Source organism: Oncorhynchus mykiss, unplaced genomic scaffold (assembly GCF_013265735.2).
Source record: "Oncorhynchus mykiss isolate Arlee unplaced genomic scaffold, USDA_OmykA_1.1 un_scaffold_341, whole genome shotgun sequence".
Taxonomy (NCBI): domain Eukaryota; kingdom Metazoa; phylum Chordata; class Actinopteri; order Salmoniformes; family Salmonidae; genus Oncorhynchus; species Oncorhynchus mykiss.
The window spans coordinates 67698-87500 of NW_023493789.1; the positions used below are offsets into that span (position 1 = coordinate 67698).

At 49.7% G+C, this 19803-nt stretch overlaps 1 protein-coding gene across 2 annotated transcripts in view; it reads right to left on the reverse strand.

Annotated features, from left to right (window-relative positions):
* LOC118951919 (tuberin-like) overlaps positions 1–19803 on the reverse strand; it is a 44541-nt gene that overhangs the window by 6172 nt on the left and 18566 nt on the right. Inside the window, exons 21-30 of one of the 2 annotated variants that reach the window (XM_036973869.1) lie at positions 18402–18591; positions 17979–18072; positions 15924–16026; positions 15155–15252; positions 11815–11982; positions 6565–6726; positions 5990–6148; positions 5648–5760; positions 3365–3619; positions 1853–2095 (exon numbers count right to left, since the gene is read on the reverse strand). In XM_036973869.1, coding sequence (XP_036829764.1) covers positions 1853–2095; positions 3365–3619; positions 5648–5760; positions 5990–6148; positions 6565–6726; positions 11815–11982; positions 15155–15252; positions 15924–16026; positions 17979–18072; positions 18402–18591 — 1585 coding nt within the window. The remainder of the gene's footprint in view (positions 1–1852; positions 2096–3364; positions 3620–5647; positions 5761–5989; positions 6149–6564; positions 6727–11814; positions 11983–15154; positions 15253–15923; positions 16027–17978; positions 18073–18401; positions 18592–19803) is intronic. The other variant, XM_036973870.1, reaches the window with a different exon arrangement.

Here is a 19803-nt window from a genome sequence, read left to right on the forward strand (position 1 = left end):
GGGGTGGTGACTGGGGAGCTGCACTGGGTGGTGACTGGGGAGCTGTACTGGGTGGTGACTGGGGAGCTGTACTGGGTGGTGACTGGGGAGCTGTACTGGGTGGTGACTGGGGAGCTGTACTGGGTGGTGACTGGGGAGCTGTACTGGGTGGTGACTGGGGAGCTGTACTGGGTGGTGACTGGGGAGCTGTACTGGGGTGGTGAGTGGTGACTGGGGAGCTGTACTGGGTGGTGACTGGGGAGCTGGACTGAGACCTGTACTGGGTGGTGACTGGGGAGCTGTACTGGGTGGTGACTGGGGAGCTGGACTGAGAGCTGTACTGGGTGGTGACTGGGGAGCTGTACTGGGTGGTGACTGGGGAGCTGTACTGGGTGGTGACTGGGGAGCTGTACTGGGTGGTGACTGGGGAGCTGTACTGGGTGGTGACTGGGGAGCTGTACTGGGTGGTGACTGGGGAGCTGTACTGGGGAGCTGTACTGGGGTGGTGACTGGGAAGCTGCACTGGGGTGGTGACTGGGGAGCTGCACTGGGGTGGTGACTGGGGAGCTGCACTGGGGTGGTGACTGGGGAGCTGCACTCTGGTGGTGACTGGGGAGCTGCACTGGGGTGGTGACTGGGGAGCTGCACTGGGGTGGTGACTGGGGAGCTGCACTGGGGTGGTGACTGGGGAGCTGCACTGGGGAGCTGTACTGGGTGGTGACTGGGGATCTGTACTGGGTGGTGACTGGGGAGCTGGACTGAGACCTGTACTGGGTGGTGACTGGGGAGCTGGACTGAGAACTGTACTGGGTGGTGACTGGGGAGCTGTACTGGGTGGTGACTGGGGAGCTGTACTGGGTGGTGACTGGGGAGCTGTACTGGGTGGTGACTGGGGAGCTGTACTGGGTGGTGACTGGGGAGCTGTACTGGGTGGTGACTGGGGAGCTGTACTGGGTGGTGACTGGGGAGCTGTACTGGGGAGCTGTACTGGGGTGGTGACTGGGGAGCTGCACTGGGGTGGTGACTGGGGAGCTGCACTGGGGTGGTGACTGGGGAGCTGCACTGGGGTGGTGACTGGGGAGCTGCACTGGGGTGGTGACTGGGGAGCTGCACTGGGGAGCTGTACTGGGTGGTGACTGGGGATCTGTACTGGGGAGCTGTACTGGGTGGTGACTGGGGAGCTGTACTGGAGTGGTGACTGGGGAGCTGGACTGGGGAGCTGTACTGGGGTGGTGACTGGGGAGCTGTACTGGGGTGGTGACTGGGGAGCTGTACTGGGGTGGTGACTGGGGAGCTGTACTGGGGTGGTGACTGGGGAGCTGTACTGGGGTGGTGACTGGGGAGCTGTACTGGGGTGGTGACTGGGGAGCTGTACTGGGGTGGTGACTGGGGAGCTGTACTGGGGTGGTGATTGGGGAGCTGTACTGGGTGGTGATTGGGGAGCTGTACTGGGTGGTGATTGGGGAGCTGTACTGGGTGGTGACTGGGGAGCTGTACTGGGTGGTGATTGGGGAGCTGTACTGGGTGGTGACTGGGGAGCTGTACTGGTGGTGACTGGGGAGCTGTACTGGGTGGTGACACACACTGTCCCCTCCCACCAACACACACACTGTCCCCTCCCACCAACACACACACTGTCCCCTCCCACCAACACACACACTGTCCCCTCCCACCAACACACACACTGTCCCCTCCCACCAACACACACACTGTCCCCTCCCACCAACACACACACTGTCCCCTCCCACCAACACACACACTGTCCCCTCCCACCAGCACACACACTGTCCCCTCCCACCAACACACACTGACCCCTACCATCAACACACACTTATAATATCCAACACACCACTACACCCCTCTCCCTCCTCACCTGTGTTAGAGCGCTGGATGAGTCCAGGCTTGCCCCCTTGGATGGGTCCAGGGGGGTTAAGGACTACGGGGGTCGGGGCGGGGGTGGCTGTGCTGGCGGGGGCGCTGGCAGTCTGAGTGGGGGGCTCCTTGACCCCCTCCATGGCCATGAGGACAGAGGACAGCTCCTGGAGAGGCATGTTACCCAGCTCAGAGGAGAAGGGACTGGGAGGGTTCTCCAGACACATCAACCAGCTGGTGTTACCTGGACAGGAGAGAAGTCAATTACCCCCCTGGAGTCCAATGACGCCCCGGTGTGTCAATCTAAGTCACATCACAAAATCCCCATCAAAATCCGTCAGTTTAAGCGAAAATCGGTCTTATCACGTAAACGGGGTCCTAACGTTTTTTTTTATATCAAATAGCCAAATGATCCACAGTATGACATAAAACCATTCCATATGACAGCTTAGCACCCCCCACCTCCAATGACTTAGACTTTTAGGAATTAACCAATTAACCAAAGGGGTGCGTCACTTGAGTGGGTTGAGTCACTGATGTGATCTTCCTGTCTGTGTTGGCGCCCCCCCTTGGGTTGTGCCGTGGCGGAGATCTTTGTGGGCTATACTCTGCCTTGTCTCAGGATGGAAAGTTGGTGGTTGAAGATATCCCTCTAGTGGTGTTGGGGCTGTGCTTTAGCAAAGTGGGTGGGGTTATATCCTTCCTGCTTAACCCTGTCCGGGGGTATCATTGGATGGGGCCACAGTGTCTCCTGACCCCTCCTGTCTCAGCCTCCAGTATTTATGCTGCAGTAGTTTATGTGTCGGGGGGCTAGGGTCAGTTTGTTATATCTGGAGTACTTCTCCTGTCCTATTCGGTGTCCTGTGTGAATCTAAGTGTGCGTTCTCTAATTCTCTTTCTTTCTCTCTCTCTCTCTCTCTCGGAGGACCTGAGCCCTAGGATCATGCGTCAGGACTACCTGGCACGATGACTCCTTGCTGTCCCCAGTCCACCTGGCCGTGCTGACCTTGCACCCTCGACAACCACTGTGATTACTATTATTTGACCATGCTAGTCATTTATGAACATTTGAATATCTTAGCCATGTTCTGTTATAATCTCCACCCGGCACAGCCAGAAGAGGACTGGCCACCCCACATAGCCTGGTTCCTCTCTAGGTTTCTTCCTAGGTTTTGGCCTTTCTAGGGAGTTTTTCCTAGCCACCGTGCTTCTACACCTGCATTGCTTGCTGTTTGGGGTTTTAGGCTGGGTTTCTGTACAGCACTTGGAGATCTCAGCTGATGTAAAAAGGGCTTTATAAATACATTTGATGTGATTGGAATTAGTCAGGTCAGAGGAGGAAGAGAGATAGAGAAGAAAAGAGAGAAAATAATCTAAAATGGTCTGTATCTTCCGTGTGTAAACAGATGAAGAGGAAGTTATTCAACAGGTGTGTGTGTGTGTGTGTGTGTGTGTGTGTGTGTGTGTGTGTGTGTGTGTGTGTGTGTGTGTGTGTGTGTGTGTGTGTGTTTACCTGAGGGTCTGCGTATGAAGATCTCAGCCCATCCCTGGGTCAGAACGGGAAGGAACTCTGCCAGGCTGGGCTTGTCTTTGAGAGGGTCCTTAGGGGGGGCACAGGGGGAAGGAGAGGGGGGCTCCAGGCCATCCAGACAGGGGCCAGAGGAGGAGGAGGGGGGAGAGAGGGGGACACCACACAGCTCTCCCCCCTCAGAGGGTGAGACCAGGGGGCTGAGGCTCTGGGCTGGACCTGCACGGAGGGCATGGCCACCTGAGGGGGGAGAAGGAGAAAGAACAGGTGGAGAGAAGGAGGAATTAGTGACATATCACCATCCCTACCTTACATGGAACGAAGGAGAGATAGAGAGACCCCTTCAGATTAGTGGATTCAGCTATTTCAGCCACGCCCGTTGCCCCAGAACATTACAGAACAGCCATGCAATCTCCAAAGACAAACATTGGCAGTAGAATGGCCTTACTGAAAAGCTTAGTGACTTACGTGGCACCATCATAGGCCACCTTTCCAACAAGTCAGTTCGTCAAATTTCTGCCCTGTTACAGTTGACCAGGGCAGCTCTAAGTGCTGTTATTGTGAAGTGGAAACGTCAAGGAGCAACAACGGCTCAGACGCGCAGTGGTAGGCCACACAAGCTTAAAGAACGGGACCGCCGAGTGCTGTCCTCGGATGCAACACTCATTTCTGAGTTCCAAACTGCCTCTGGAAGCAAACTCAGCACAAGAACTGTTCGTTGGGAGCTTCATGAAATGGTTTTCCATGGCCGAGCAGCCGCACACAAGTCTAAGATCACCATGCGCAATGCCAAGCGTCGGCTGGAGTGGTGTAAAGCTCTCCACCATTGTACTCTGGAGCAGTGGAAACGCGTTCTCTGGAGTGATGAATCACACTTCACCCTCTGGCAGTCCCGACGGACAAATCTGGGTTTAGTGGATGCCAGGAAAACGCTACCTGCCCCAATGCATAGTGCTAACTGTAAAGTTTGGTGGAGGGGGCTGTTTTCTGGGGCTGTTTTTCATGGTTCGGGCTAGGCCCCTTAGTCCCAGTGAAGGGAAATCTTTACACTACAGCATACAATGACATTCTAGAGGACTCTGTGCTTTCAAAATTGTGGTAATCGTTTGGGGAAGGCCCTTTCCTGTTTCAGCATGACAATGCCCCTGTGCACAAAGCGAGATCCATGCAGAAATGGTTTTGTCAAGGTTGGTGTGGAAGAACTTGACTGGCGGGCACAAAGCCCTGACCTCAACCCCATCAAACACCTTTAAGATGAATTGGAACACCAACTGCGAGCCAGGCCTAAATCGCATAACATCAGTGTCCGACCTCACTAATGCTCGTGGGTGAACAGAAGCAGAAGAACAGAAGTCCCTGCAGCAATGTTCCAACATCTAGTGGAAAGCCTTCCCAGGAGAGTGGAGGCTGTTATAGCAGCAATGTTCCAACATCTAGTGGAAAGCTTTCCCAGAAGAGTGGAGGCTGTTATAGCAGCAATGTTCCAACATCTAGTGGAAAGCCTTCCCAGAAGAGTGGAGGCTGTTATAGCAGCAATGTTCCAACATCTAGTGGAAGGCTTCCCAGAAGAGTGGAGGCTGTTATAGCAGCAATGTTCCAACATCTAGTGGAAAGCCTTCCCAGAAGAGTGGAGGCTGTTATAGCAGCAATGTTCCAACATCTAGTGGAAAGCCTTCCCAGAAGAGTGGAGGGGGACCAACTCAATATTAATGCCCACGATTTTGGAATGAGATGTTCACCACATACTTTAGATCATGTAGTGTATAGAATAGATAGCTAGATAGAGAGAACGTCCTCTTCCTACCTGACACGGATCGTGCTCTGATGACAGTAGAGAGAGAGAAGGATAGAGAAGGATAGAGAGTGAGAGACAGAGAGTTCCTCATCTTCCTACCTTCAATGGATCATACTTTGATGACAGTAGAGAGAGAAGGATAGAGAGTGAGAAGGATAGAGAGAGTTCCTCCTCTTCCTACCTGACATGGATCGTACTCTGATGACAGTAGAGAGAGAAGGATAGAGAGTGAGAGATAGAGAGAAGGATAGAGAGTGAGAGACAGAGAGTTCCTCCTTTTCCTACCTGACATGGATCGTACTCTGATGACAGTAGAGAGAGAAGGATAGAGAGTGAGAGATAGAGAGAAGGATAGAGAGTGAGAGACAGAGAGTTCCTCCTCTTCCTACCTGACATGGATCGTACTCTGATGACAGTAGAGAGAGAGAAGGATAGAGAGTGAGAGAGACAGAGAGAGTTCCTCCTCTTCCTACCTGACATGGATCGTACTCTGATGCGTGAGGCTCTGTTGAGCTGTTGACTGGACTGGGACTCCAGTTTGGCCGGAGCCTCTTTGGTCTGACGGGTGTGGAGGGAGGGGTCTGACCTACAGGGGGCAAGAGAGAGACCGGATATTACTGACAGTAGGTGTGTTACCGTGTGTGTATGGGTTACAGTGTGGTTGTGTATGGGTTACCGTGTGTGTGTGTGTGTGTGTGTGTGTGTATATGGGTTACCGTGTGTGTGTGTGTGTGTGTTACCGTGTGTGTGTGTGTGTGTGTGTGTATATGGGTTACAGTGTGTGTATATGGGTTACTGTGTGTGTGTGTGGTTACCTGGTCATCTCTCCCCCTCCTCCCAGCCTCTCAGCCATGTCCATTCCCAGTAGGGCCTGGCTCCTGACCCCACCACTGGTCGTTATGGTGATCAGCTTGTTACCCACCAGCCAGGTCATACTGCGACCCCCCGCCAGAAGGAACTCTGCTATAGGAGACCTGGCAAAGGTTAAGGGTCAGGGGTTAAGTCAAGGTCACTTAGTTCCGAGGGCTTATGGCAGTTGATAATCATAGAAGACCTCGTGTCCTTTTCCCCGTTGTGATTGGGTGAATAATGAAGACTAGAGTATAGACCTCGTGTCCTTTTCCCCGTTGTGATTGGGTGAATAATGAAGACTAGAGTATAGACCTCGTGTCCTTTCCCCCGTTGTGATTGGGTGAATAATGAAGACTAGAGTATAGATCTCGTGTCCTTTCCCCCGTTGTGATTGGGTGAATAATGAAGACTAGAGTATAGACCTCGTGTCCTTTCCCCCGTTGTGATTGGGTGAATAATGAAGACTAGAGTGAAGACCCACGAGGTCACTAATAAAGGCAGAAAATATCCCGTGGTCAACCCCCCCGTCCGTGCGTACCTCTTGGGCAGGGCTGAGAAGTTGGAGAAGACGTATCGAGCCATCATGTCCAGACAGGTCTCCGTTAACTCCAGGTGGACGGTCTTTAACCCATCGTCTGCCTGGCTCACGGTGTTCTCGTCAGAAGAACCCAGACTACACGTGGTGCTGGAGGTGTGCATCCTACAGCCAGGGGGTGTCAGATAAGGGTGTCAGAGAGGGTGTCAGATAAGGGTGTCAGAGAGGGTGTCAGATAAGGGTGTCAGAGAGGGTGTCAGATAAGGGTGTCAGATAAGGGTGCCACATAGGGTGTCAGAGAGGGGTCCCAGATAAGGGTGTCCGAGAGGGTGTCAGAGAGACACACACACCAGTGGAGGCTGCTGAGGGGAGGACGGCTCATAATAACGGCTGGAACGGAGTGAATGGAATCAAAACACATTCTATAAGTATAAATAACCGTTGATACCATTACAACTACTCCCTTCCAGACAATATTATGAGCCGTCCTCCCCTCAGCAGCCTCCGCTGACACACACACACACACACACACACACACACACACACACAGTTTGCAAGATCCACACACACACACACAGTTTGCAAGATCCACACACGCAGCATTGCATTCTCCCACACACAGCCTGGCTCTTATCTTTCTCTCAGGTGTACACCTCTGATGTACACAAACACAGATGAGCCAATCTCTCTCCCACACACACACAAACAAGCTGGGACCTCTCTCCCACACACACAAACAAGCTGGGACTTGGTATAAGTAACTGTAGCGGCAGCCTGGGCGCTTGAAGTCACCCGTTCCCTCTGTGGATGTGAAGTGCTATGCTTACTGCTGACAGGGTGTCTCTTCTACAAAGGCCCGGGAACCACGGCTGGTGTCAGAGATAGAGGAAGACCAGGCGCTTTTATGTTGAAGGAGAGAGAGAGGAAGACCAGGCGCTTTTATGTTGAAGGAGAGAGAGAGAGAACACTAGAACAACATGCTGCACAGAACTCAGGGCCCGGGGGAACTGATGTACCGTAATATCCCAGTCACCTGATCTACATCTCCCTTCAGCATTCCTCCCTGGAGACCCCCCATTGCATCCCGGTAACCACGGTAACCACTGCCAGGGGAAACGGAACACCTCTAACGGAACACACAGCTACTGTTCTGTAGGACAAGTTACGCCGGTCTTCAAGGGGAGTGACATCGCCACAGGGAACGGGTTTGACGTAGGAACCGAGAGTTCAGACAAACACCGTCCAAACTACAACAGGAAGTAGTTAGGAAGTAATCTTATGGACAGATACTTTCAGCCTCTATGTCCACACATCTACATGATATACTAGATATTGAGAAGACTGTGTTTTAAACTAATGTAGATCATTCAAACTGCCTGTCTGTCTGTCTGCGTCCCTGTCTGTCTGTCTGTCTGTCTCCCTCCCTGTCTCTCTGCCTGTCTGTCTGTCTCCCTCCCTGTCTGTCTTAGTGTTATGTTATGTTGTATTGAAGTTCAACTAAACAGGTGTTCCATTGAAGGACAGATACAACCTGATGATACCTGGAGACAAAGGCCTTTATGAGCTAATAGAACACTGCTCTGAATGTCCTCAACAACAACAGCTGGAGACAAAGGCCTTTATGAGCTAATAGAACGCTGCTCTGAATGTCCTCTACAACAACAGCTGGAGACAAAGGCCTTTATGAGCTAATAGAACGCTGATCTGAATGTCCTCTACAACAACAGCTGGAGACAAAGGCCTTTATGAGCTAATAGAAAGCTGCTCTGAATGTCCTCAACAACAACAGCTGGAGACAAAGGCCTTTATGAGCTAATAGAACGCTGCTCTGAATGTCCTCTACAACAACAGCTGGAGACAAAGGCCTTTATGAGCTAATAGAACGCTGCTCTGAATGTTCTCTACAACAACAGCTGGAGACAAAGGCCTTTATGAGCTAATAGAACGCTGCTCTGAATGTCCTCTACAACAACAGCTGGAGACAAAGGCCTTTATGAGCTAATAGAACGCTGCTCTGAATGTCCTCTACAACAACAGCTGGAGACAAAGGCCTTTATGAGCTAATAGAACACTGCTCTGAATGTCCTCAACAACAACAGCTGGAGACAAAGGCCTTTATGAGCTAATAGAACGCTGCTCTGAATGTTCTCTACAACAACAGCTGGAGACAAAGGCCTTTATGAGCTAATAGAACGCTGCTCTGAATGTTCTCTACAACAACAGCTGGAGACAAAGGCCTTTATGAGCTAATAGAACGCTGCTCTGAATGTCCTCAACAACAACAGCTGGAGACAAAGGCCTTTATGAGCTAATAGAACGCTGCTCTGAATGTCCTCTACAACAACAGCTGGAGACAAAGGCCTTTATGAGCTAATAGAACGCTGCTCTGAATGTCCTCTACAACAACAGCTGGAGACAAAGGCCTTTATGAGCTAATAGAACGCTGCTCTGAATGTTCTCTACAACAACAGCTGGAGACAAAGGCCTTTATGAGCTAATAGAACGCTGCTCTGAATGTTCTCTACAACAACAGCTGGAGACAAAGGCCTTTATGAACTAATAGAACACTGCTCTGAATGTCCTAAACAACAACAGCTGGAGACAAAGGCCTTTATGAGCTAATAGAACACTGCTCTGAATGTCCTCAACAACAACAGCTGTCTGCCTGTTGCTATGGAGTTAAGAGGTACAGACTGAAGGACATGGAGAAGGGGACCCTTCAAATTAAATTACAGATTACCTGAATGGCAGTTAAAAGAGTGTGTGTGTGTGTGTGTGTGTGTGTGTGTGTGTGTGTAAGCAGACCACCAGTGGTAGGTAGGCAGAACACCTGTAGCCAGTAGGTGTCGGCTGAGGCACCAAGTCGGTTGTCGCGTTCCAAATGGCACCCTATTCCCTATGCAGTGCACTACTTTAGACCACGGCCCATAGGCAACCCCATAGGGCTCTGGTCAAAGGCAGTGCACTATGAAGGGAACAGTGTGCCGTGTGAGACGTTGCCATAGTCACACAGAGGCGTTGCCATAGTCACACACTGAGGCGTTGCCATAGTCACACACTGAGGCGTTGCCATAGTCACACACTGAGGCAAGTCTGTTAGACCTTCTGTTCGAGGAATCCCAAATACTGTACTTTCTTATAGGCACAGATCTAGGATCAGCTCAACTGGTCCCAATCCTATCCCTAACCATTAGAGGGGAAACACAAAACAGATCTAGGATCAACTCAACTGGCCCCAATCCTATCCCTAACCATTAGAGGGGAAACACAAAACTGGTCTTGGATCAGTGTGTAACGGGGAAGCTCCTCAGGCGGTCTAGTGATCGTCTCCTGCACCCTGCTGGTCAGGAGGGGGACTGACAGTTATACAGATTGTAACAGGGCCTGGTAAACTACACACTTCTTCCTCCGTCTCCTGGTACTTCAGTAGCCTGGTCCCAGATCAGTTCTTCCCTCTCCTTGGGACAATTTGGATTAGAACTAGTACTTCAGTAGCCTGGTCCCAGATCAGTTTGTGCTCTTGCCAACTCCATAGGAGGTCATTGTCAAGACAAATTGTTTGGCATGACGATGAGTTACCGTGATAACAAACAGACTGGCTAGTATTTGAGAGCTGACTAGTTGAGTGTCAGCTGAACTAATTCCCCATCTGACAGACTGCTCAATAACAACCTATGGACTCCTATGGGTTTGAGATACACAGATGGAGAGAAATGATGACACATTATCTAACCACCATTCACTTTTCACTCAGCCGCTCTCGCAGTCAGCCGCTCTCTCACAGTCAGCCGCTCTCTCACAGTCAGCCGCTCTCTCACAGTCAGCCGCTCTCTCAGTCAGCCGCTCTCTCACAGTCAGCCGCTCTCTCACAGTCAGCCGCTCTCTCACAGTCAGCCGCTCTCTCACAGTCAGCCGCTCTCTCACAGGTAGCCGCTCTCTCACAGGTAGCCGCTCTCTCACAGGTAGCCGCTCTCTCACAGGTAGCCGCTCTCTCACAGGTAGCCGCTCTCTCACAGGTAGCCGCTCTCTCACAGGTAGCCGCTCTCTCACAGGTAGCCGCTCTCTCACAGGTAGCCGCTCTCTCACAGGTAGCCGCTCTCTCACAGGTAGCCGCTCTCTCACAGGTAGCCACTCTCACAGTCAGCCACTCTCACAGTCAGCCACTCTCACAGTCAGCCACTCTCACAGTCAGCCACTCTCACAGTCAGCCACTCTCACAGTCAGCCACTCTCACAGTCAGCCACTCTCACAGTCAGCCACTCTCACAGTCAGCCACTCTCACAGTCAGCCACTCTCACAGGTAAGTATGTGTAGGGATTGGTGCATGGCAGGAGTCATTGAGTCAGTTGGAGACTGGCAGGAGTCATTGAGTCAGTCACTCGGTCATAGATGAGGGGTAGCATAATTCTGGTAACTTTCCCCAAAATTCCCAGACATCCCAATTGGAATATTCCTCGAATCTAGAAGGAATGATCGTGAAATCCAGGAATTTTCCAACCGGGATTTCTTGAAAATCTCGGAATTGTGGGAAAGTTACCTTAATTTTGTAACTCAGATAATCAAGGAATCCCAACATCCCACAAACAGACAGATGGTTGTAAATCAGCATAGCGGAACACGGAGCATCTGTGGGTCAAACAAACGCAAAGCAACAGAAAACCACACAGGCAGCATGCAAAGCATGTGTGTAAGACTGGCTTCTCATTGGCCCAGAACGCAATAGTCCCTTCCCACAGGGAAGAGGAAAAGCCAATCATTGGTAGCAGTGGCTGTCAGTCTTATCATCTCAGTACACTGCTTGGAGTAGGGCCATGTTTTTCTCCAGCCATTCAGTCAGTCAGTAAATTAAATCCAGTCGGCACAGCAAAACCCAGCAAACACCACAACCGAAAACAAACAAAAAATAACTATTCATAACAAACCAAAGCATCAAGAGAAATGAAAGAAGCCAAAACGGGGTTAACAGGAAAACATTGACAGAAATCTAGATGTTTTCCAAAGCACAAACTGCATGCAACGAAATCACTCAAATGTCGTAAAAAAAAAAAAAAGATGACAATTGCAGCCCAGAACCACTCAACACATCCTCCTCCAGCATGCCACCGCCACCCAACCCAGGTTTCCCTGGCAACCGCCCACCGGTCCTTATGGCGACGGGTCCCGCCCCCCACCACCAAGCCCCACCCCCCCCAACGGAAGCAAGAAATGTTATTTTCTGGGTTTTATTTCCTGGTTACCCAGAGTGCTCTCTACCTGCGCACCGCGTGCTCGGAGACGCTGATGCTTCGGGAGCGGAAGGCGTCCATGGCCGACAGATCTCTCAGCTCTTTAACGGGAGAGCCGGTACTCGCCGCGACGCCCGCTGCCATTGACGCCTGCTGCTGCTGCTGGTGGGCCTTCGCCATTTTGGCTGCCCGTAGGCTGGGACCATGGCAACGTGGCAGGAGTGGAGGGTGGAAGGTGTGGGGGGTAGGGGGCAGGTTGGTGTGTGTGAGATAGGGGGTGGGATTGTGTGTTGGAAAGAGGGACAGAGTAGGGGTGGGCGAGGGAGGTGAGGGCGGGGGGAGAGAGGTAACGGCCAACAGGAAACGGAAATCAGGATATGTCGCCCATCACGTCAGAAACGGCCCCGAACGACCACCAGGTGACCAACGGAGACACGGGCAAGGGGGTGGGGCACGAAGGTCAAAGGGTCAGAGGGCGAAGGTCAGGGGGATGAGCAAAAGAGAGTGTGCCAATAGCAATGGAGGGATCCAAGGTGTCAGGGCCCACCCACAACGCAGCACCCAGTCAGAGGAGGGGATGGGGGGGTCAAGTCAACCGAAGAGTAAACAAAAAACAAACAAACAAAAACAAGTTGAGAAAATTAACAGCAGTAAAACACTATGAATCGCACAAATAGGAACAGAAATATCAGAAAGGAAGGAACAACTATAAAGCAACAGGGAGATAAACAGCATCAGCTTTTTCCACAACAAACACAAACTACTCCTGAAAGAAAATGAGACGTCATCACATTGAGCAGCAAGAGAAGAAGCCGACGTTGCCATGACTCAGGAAGCATCCCAAAATGGCACCCTATTCCCTCTACAGTGCACCACCCTATGGGTCAAAAGTAGTGCCCTGTGAAGGGAATAGGCTGCCATTTGGGACACAGAGATCTGTTATAGGAGGATGGACTCCGAGCAGGAGGGGTTCAAATCAACACAACTGAAACAACCAACTGAAGAGATCGGCACGGCCTGAGGAGGGTTAATATAAACCAATGAACACAACAAGGGGGAAGGAAGAGGTTAAAGGTTAAAAACAAAAATCAACAACAAAATGTCAGGACCAACTGAGAGGAATGTGTTGGATGAAGCAGGTGTCGGAGGAGAGCACGGCTGATCTAAAAACACAAGAACCAATAGATCACGAACACATGATCTACTGTCTAACTACAAACGGACGTCTCGTATACTACGACACATTGTCCAAGTCTAAGACATAGTTGGATTCTGTAACCACTAGAGAGGACAAGTTACAGGAGAAACCACGTTTAATGTGAGAATACTCTAATGATGCCCTCACTGCTTTGTTTTATTTAAAACGTTCATTACTATATAAAAGCTGAAAAGAGCCCCTGGTACAACGACCAGGTTAATATCATACAGCTGTCTGATATGTGTTTTTACACCTGACATGCATCTCTCCAACTCCTACAGAGGTACAGTAGATAGAGTAAGTATACATAGGAGCAGGACAGGGTCAGGGGGTCTGGGCCGGTGGGAGGGGGTCAGGACAGGGTTAGGGGGTCTGGGACAGAGGGGGTCAGTACAGGGTTAGGGGGTCAGTACAGGGTTAGGGGGTCTGGCAGGGTGGGTGTCAGGACCGGGTTAGGGGGTCTGAGACAGTGGGATTGGGTTCAGTACAGGGTTAGGGGGTCTGGGGTCAGGACCGGGTTAGAGGGTCTGGGGAAGTGGTCAGTACAGGGTTAGGTGGTCTGGGACAGCTGCTGGGGGTCAGTAACGGTTAGGGGGTCTGGTACAGTAGGGAGGGGGTCAGGACAGGGTCAGGGGGTCTGGGACGGAGGGGGTCAGTACAGGGTTAGGGGGTCTGGGACAGTGGGATTGGGTTCAGTACAGGGTTAGGGGGTCTGGGACAGTGGGATTGGGTTCAGTACAGGGTTAGGGGTCTGGGACGGAGGGAGGGGGTCAGTACAGGCTATTAATAGAATGATGTTGTTATGTGTTACTATTGAGAGTTAACATGGGAGTGTGCTTGTTACTATGGTGCGTTACTATGGGAGCATGGGCGTTGCCATGGAGGGCACAAAGAAATCAGGAAGTGACATTTTGAGCGCCAACAGAAGAGAGGGAAATCAGGAGGAGAAAGAAGGAGAGAGAATCTACTCTTCTCCCCAAAGTCACCACAGAAAAAGCAAGGGAAGTGATTGGGAGTGGAGGGGGGTGGGCCCCAAGTCCATGGTCAACTTTGGTGGATAAGTCAACTTGCTCACAGAATTAAAAAAGAGCGATTCTAGACGATGTCAGTCAGGTCAGGACTTGATTATGACAGAATTCCAAGCTGGGTAGATTTTGATTGACACTCCAAAGGAACCATTAGGGTGGCCTGGTTATGGGTAGAGGGTAGGATTTAGGTGGGACGGGGTTCAGGAAGTCACTTTTGTGAGTGATTTAATTATTAGCTTTTATTATAAGATTTTATAATGTGATTTTATTTGGGGATTATTTCTCTGAGCATCTCTTTAATAGATTGCAGTGAAACAGCTGCCCTGATGAGAAAAACCCTTTGATCGAGATCGAGAGACAGAGAGACAGAGAGAGAGAGAGAGAGAGGAGAGAGAGAGAGAGACAGAGAGACAGAGAGAGAGAGAGAGAGACAGAGAGAGAGAGACAGAGAGAGAGAGAGAGAGAGAGAGAGAGAGGAGAGAGAGAGAGAGACAGAGAGACAGAGAGAGAGAGAGAGAGACAGAGAGAGAGAGAGAGAGACAGAGAGACAGAGCGAGAGAGAGAGAGAGAGAGACAGAGACAGAGACAGAGAGAGAGAGAGAGACAAAGAGAGAGAGAGACAGAGACAGAGAGAGAGAGAGAGACAGAGACAGAGACAGAGACAGAGAGAGAGAGAGAGACAAAGAGAGAGAGAGACAGAGAGAGAGAGAGAGAGAGAGAGAGAGAGAGAGACAGAGACAGAGAGAGACAAAGAGAGAGAGAGACAGAGAGAGAGAGAGAGAGAGAGACAGAGACAGTGTACAATGACACTTCGTCAATGACACGACAGAGAGACAGAGTGAGAAAGAGAAAAGACTAATCTCCTCTCTCTCCACCTCTTTGTGTATCTTGTGGTAATAATGTGCGTGAGTTGACAACAACAACCAACAGAAAATATTTACCAACAAAAACTAACCACCAAAACAGAAATGATCACCATAGCAACCTGTGGGAAACCAAAACAACCATCACACCACAACGACAGTCATGCGGAGTCCTGTGTTACCTTGACAACACCAACCTCCTGTACGGCCATGCGGTCACAAGATCTTCAATGAGTAGTCATGTGACCCGGCCGTGTGTGTGTGTGTGTGTGTGTGTACCTCTTGGGCCTCTCATTGAGGCTGGTGCTGCGAGCACGGAAGCTGCTCTGAGTGTCCTGGGTGTCATCGAACGGCATCAGAGCATTAGAGCGCAGACCCTGGAGAGAGAGAGGAGAGAGGGGGGAGGAGAGAGGAGAGAGAGGGGGGGGGGGGGGAGGAGAGAGAGAGAGGAGAGAGAGGGGGAGAGAAGAGGGCAGAGAGAGGGGGGAGAGAGGGGAGAGGAGAGAGGAGAGAGGGGGGGGAGAGAGAGGAGAGAAGAGAGGAGAGAGAGAGGGGGGAGGGAGGAGAGGGGAGAGGGGAGGGGAGAGGGCAGAGAGAGGGGGGAGAGAGGGGAGAGGAGAGAGGAGAGAGAGAGAGGGGGGAGAAAGGGGGGAGAGAGAGAGAGGAGAGAGAGGGGGAGAGAAGAGGGCAGAGAGAGGGGGAGAGAGAGGAGAGGAGAGAGGAGAGAGGAGAGGGGGAGGGAGGAGAGAGGGAGAGGAGAGTGGGGAGAGAGAGAGAGAGGGGGGAAAGAGAGAGAGAGAGGAGAGAGAGGGAGAGAGAGAGGAGAGAGAGGGGAGAGGAGAGAGAGAGAGAGGGGAGAGAGAGGGGGGAGAGAGAGGGGGGAGAGAGAGGGGGGAGAGAGAGGGGGAGAGAGAGGAGAGAGAGAGAGAGAGAAAGAGGAGAGAGAGAGGAGAGTGAGTGAGAAGAGAGAGAGGGAGAGGAGGGAGTGGTTACAAGGAAAATGTCTCAGGAAACAGGTAGATGATGTGTAAACACAGAGACCACCTACCTTGGTGATGTACTGCACAAAGTCCTTTCTGAAGGTGAGTCGGCAGCGGATAAACCACATGGAGATGACATGGTGAGCCAACGACACAATGTACTGGTTAAACCTGGAGACACAATGTACTGGTTAAACCTGGAGAGACACAATGTACTGGTTAAACCTGGAGAGAGACAATGTACTGGTTAAACCTGGAGAGAGACAATGTACTGGTTAAACCTGGAGAGAAACAATGTACTGGTTAAACCTGGAGAGAGACAATGTACTGGTTAAACCTGGAGAGACACAATGTACTGGTTAAACCTGGAGAGAGACAATGTACTGGTTAAACCTGGAGAGACACAATGTACTGGTTAAACCTGGAGAGACACAATGTACTGGTTAAACCTGGAGAGAGACAATGTACTGGTTAAATCTGGAGAGACACAATGTACTGGTTAAACCTGGAGAGAGACAATGTACTGGTTAAACCTGGAGAGAGACAATGTACTGGTTAAACCTGGAGAGAGACAATGTACTGGTTAAACCTGGAGAGAGACAATGTACTGGTTAAACCTGGAGAGACAATGTACTGGTTAAACCTGGAGAGACACAATGTACTGGTTAAACCTGGAGAGACACAATGTACTGGTTAAATCTGGAGAGAGACAATGTACTGGTTAAACCTGGAGAGACACAATGTACTGGTTAAACCTGGAGAGACACAATGTACTGGTTAAACCTGGAGAGAGACAATGTACTGGTTAAACCTGGAGAGAGACAATGTACTGGTTAAACCTGGAGAGAGACAATGTACTGGTTAAACCTGGAGAGACACAATGTACTGGTTAAACCTGGAGAGACACAATGTACTGGTTAAACCTGGAGAGAGACAATGTACTGGTTAAACCTGGAGAGAGACAATGTACTGGTTAAACCTGGAGAGAGACAATGTACTGGTTAAACCTGGAGAGAGACAATGTACTGGTTAAACCTGGAGAGAGACAATGTACTGGTTAAACCTGGAGAGAGACAATGTACTGGTTAAACCTGGAGAGAGACAATGTACTGGTTAAACCTGGAGAGAGACAATGTACTGGTTAAACCTGGAGAGACAATGTACTGGTTAAACCTGGAGAGAGACAATGTACTGGTTAAACCTGGAGAGAGACAATGTACTGGTTAAACCTGGAGAGAGACAATGTACTGGTTAAATCTGGAGAGAGACAATGTACTGGTTAAACCTGGAGAGAGACAATGTACTGGTTAAACCTGGAGAGAGACAATGTACTGGTTAAACCTGGAGAGAGACAATGTACTGGTTAAACCTGGAGAGACACAATGTACTGGTTAAACCTGGAGAGAGACAATGTACTGGTTAAACCTGGAGAGAGACAATGTACTGGTTAAACCTGGAGAGACACAATGTACTGGTTAAACCTGGAGAGACACAATGTACTGGTTAAACCTGGAGAGACACAATGTACTGGTTAAATCTGGAGAGACACAATGTACTGGTTAAACCTGGAGAGACACAATGTACTGGTTAAACCTGGAGAGAGACAATGTACTGGTTAAAACTGGAGAGAGACAATGTACTGGTTAAATCTGGAGAGAGACAATGTACTGGTTAAATCTGGAGAGACACAATGTACTGGTTAAACCTGGAGAGACACAATGTACTGGTTAAACCTGGAGAGAGACAATGTACTGGTTAAACCTGGAGGGAGGGAGGGAGGGGGAGGGGGGGAGGAGAGAGAGAGAGAGAGAGAGAGAGAGAGAGGGGATGGAGAGAGAGAGAGAGAGAGAGAGAGAGAGAGAGAGAGAGAGAGAGAGAGAGAGAGAGGATGGAGAGAGAGGAGGGAGAGAGAAACGGAGGGAGAGAGAAACAGAGAGGAGTTAGAAAATGATAGAGGTAGAGAGTGAGAGAGAGAGAGGTAGAGAGAGAAACAGAGAGAGAGAGAGAGAGAGAGAGAGAGAGAGAGAGAGAGAGAGAGAGAGGTAGAGAGAGAAACAGAGTGAGAGAGCGTGTGTGTGAGCGTGCGTACGCATTTGTTACACGTGTGTGTATCGGGTACTCACTTGGAGGGGTTGGTGTAGGGCAGGGAGATGGCGAACACACTGACATACTGCTCTGCTACAAAGTAAGCATAGAGATGTGGCAGCCGCACCAGAGCTACAACACACACACACACACAGTTAGCATGACATAATCTAACCTTGCCATGTGGCACCATCATCAACAGGTAAGGATGTAATAGGGTCACTAATTCTACAACTGAACAAGTCATCTTCCCAGTAAAGACACTAAAGTATATAACATGACTGTGTGAGGAATATTAGGTGTGTTTCCCATATGTAAACATTATATAACATGAACTAGGAAGTGAAATACAAAGAATCCTTCACACATTCATTGGCTGATCTAACTTCCTGTATATACAGATCCTGTTCTCTGATTGGCTTCCATCTATCAGGGCGTGTTTAACTAAGGTGTGTTCTCACTGGACAGGAATTCCAGCATGGGTGACGCCATGGCGACGGTTGCCGAGATGTGCGTCAGCTTGACGATGAGGGCGGGGAGGAGTTTAATCATGATGTCAGGCATCTCCACGGTGCACATTGTCAGGGCAACCACACACTGCTTGGCACAGCGGTATATCAGCCCTGCTTCCAGACACTGAACCAACTCCCTCTGAGAGATAAAGATGGCAAGAGAGAAGAGAACAACGATGATGTTATTTATGATCAGATTATGAGATGAAACTCTCAAAAAGGCACAAGCTGTTTTTACCTGCCCGAGGATTATGGTCACTTGCCCAAATGTTTTATTTTCTACTTAGGCCTACAGTCGCAGATGCCATTAATGGAATTGTCTCTCACTCAAACACCTAGTGATTTAAATTCAGCAGACACTTTTTACCAGCTATAGTATCTAGTGATTTAAATTCAGCAGACACTTTTTACCAGCCATAGTATCTAGTGATTTAAATTCAGCAGACACTTTTTACCAGCTATAGTATCTAGTGATTTAAATTCAGCAGACACTTTTTACCAGCCATAGTATCTAGTGATTTAAATTCAGCAGACACTTTTTACCAGCCATAGTATCTAGTGATTTAAATTCAGCAGACACTTTTTACCAGCCATAGTATCTAGTGATTTAAATTCAGCAGACACTTTTTACCAGCCATAGTATCTAGTGATTTAAATTCAGCAGACACTTTTTACCAGCCATAGTATCTAGTGATTTAAATTCAGCAGACACTTTTTACCAGCCATAGTATCTAGTGATTTTTACCTGCCTAAAAAAAAGCTACATTGAATAGACCAAGAAAACTCATCAACGTGCTAACGACTATCACAGAAAACTCATCAACGTGCTAACGACTATATCACAGAAAACTCATCAACGTGCTAACGACTATCACAGAAAACGCATCAACGTGCTAACGACTATCACAGAAAACTCATCAACGTGCTAACGACTATCACAGAAAACTCATCAACGTGCTAACGACTATTACAGAAAACTCATCAACGTGCTAACGACTATCACAGAAAACTCATCAACGTGCTAACGACTATCACAGAAAACTCATCAACGTGCTAACGACTCTATCACAGAAAACTCATCAACGTGCTAACGACTATCACAGACAACTCATCAACGTGCTAACGACTATATCACAGAAAACTCATCAACGTGCTAACGACTATCACAGAAAACTCATCAACGTGCTAACGACTATCACAGAAAACTCATCAACGTGCTAACGACTATCACAGAAAACTCATCAACGTGCTAACGACTATCACAGAAAACTCATCAACGTGCTAACGACTATCACAGAAAACTCATCAACGTGCTAACGACTATCACAGAAAACTCATCAACGTGCTAACG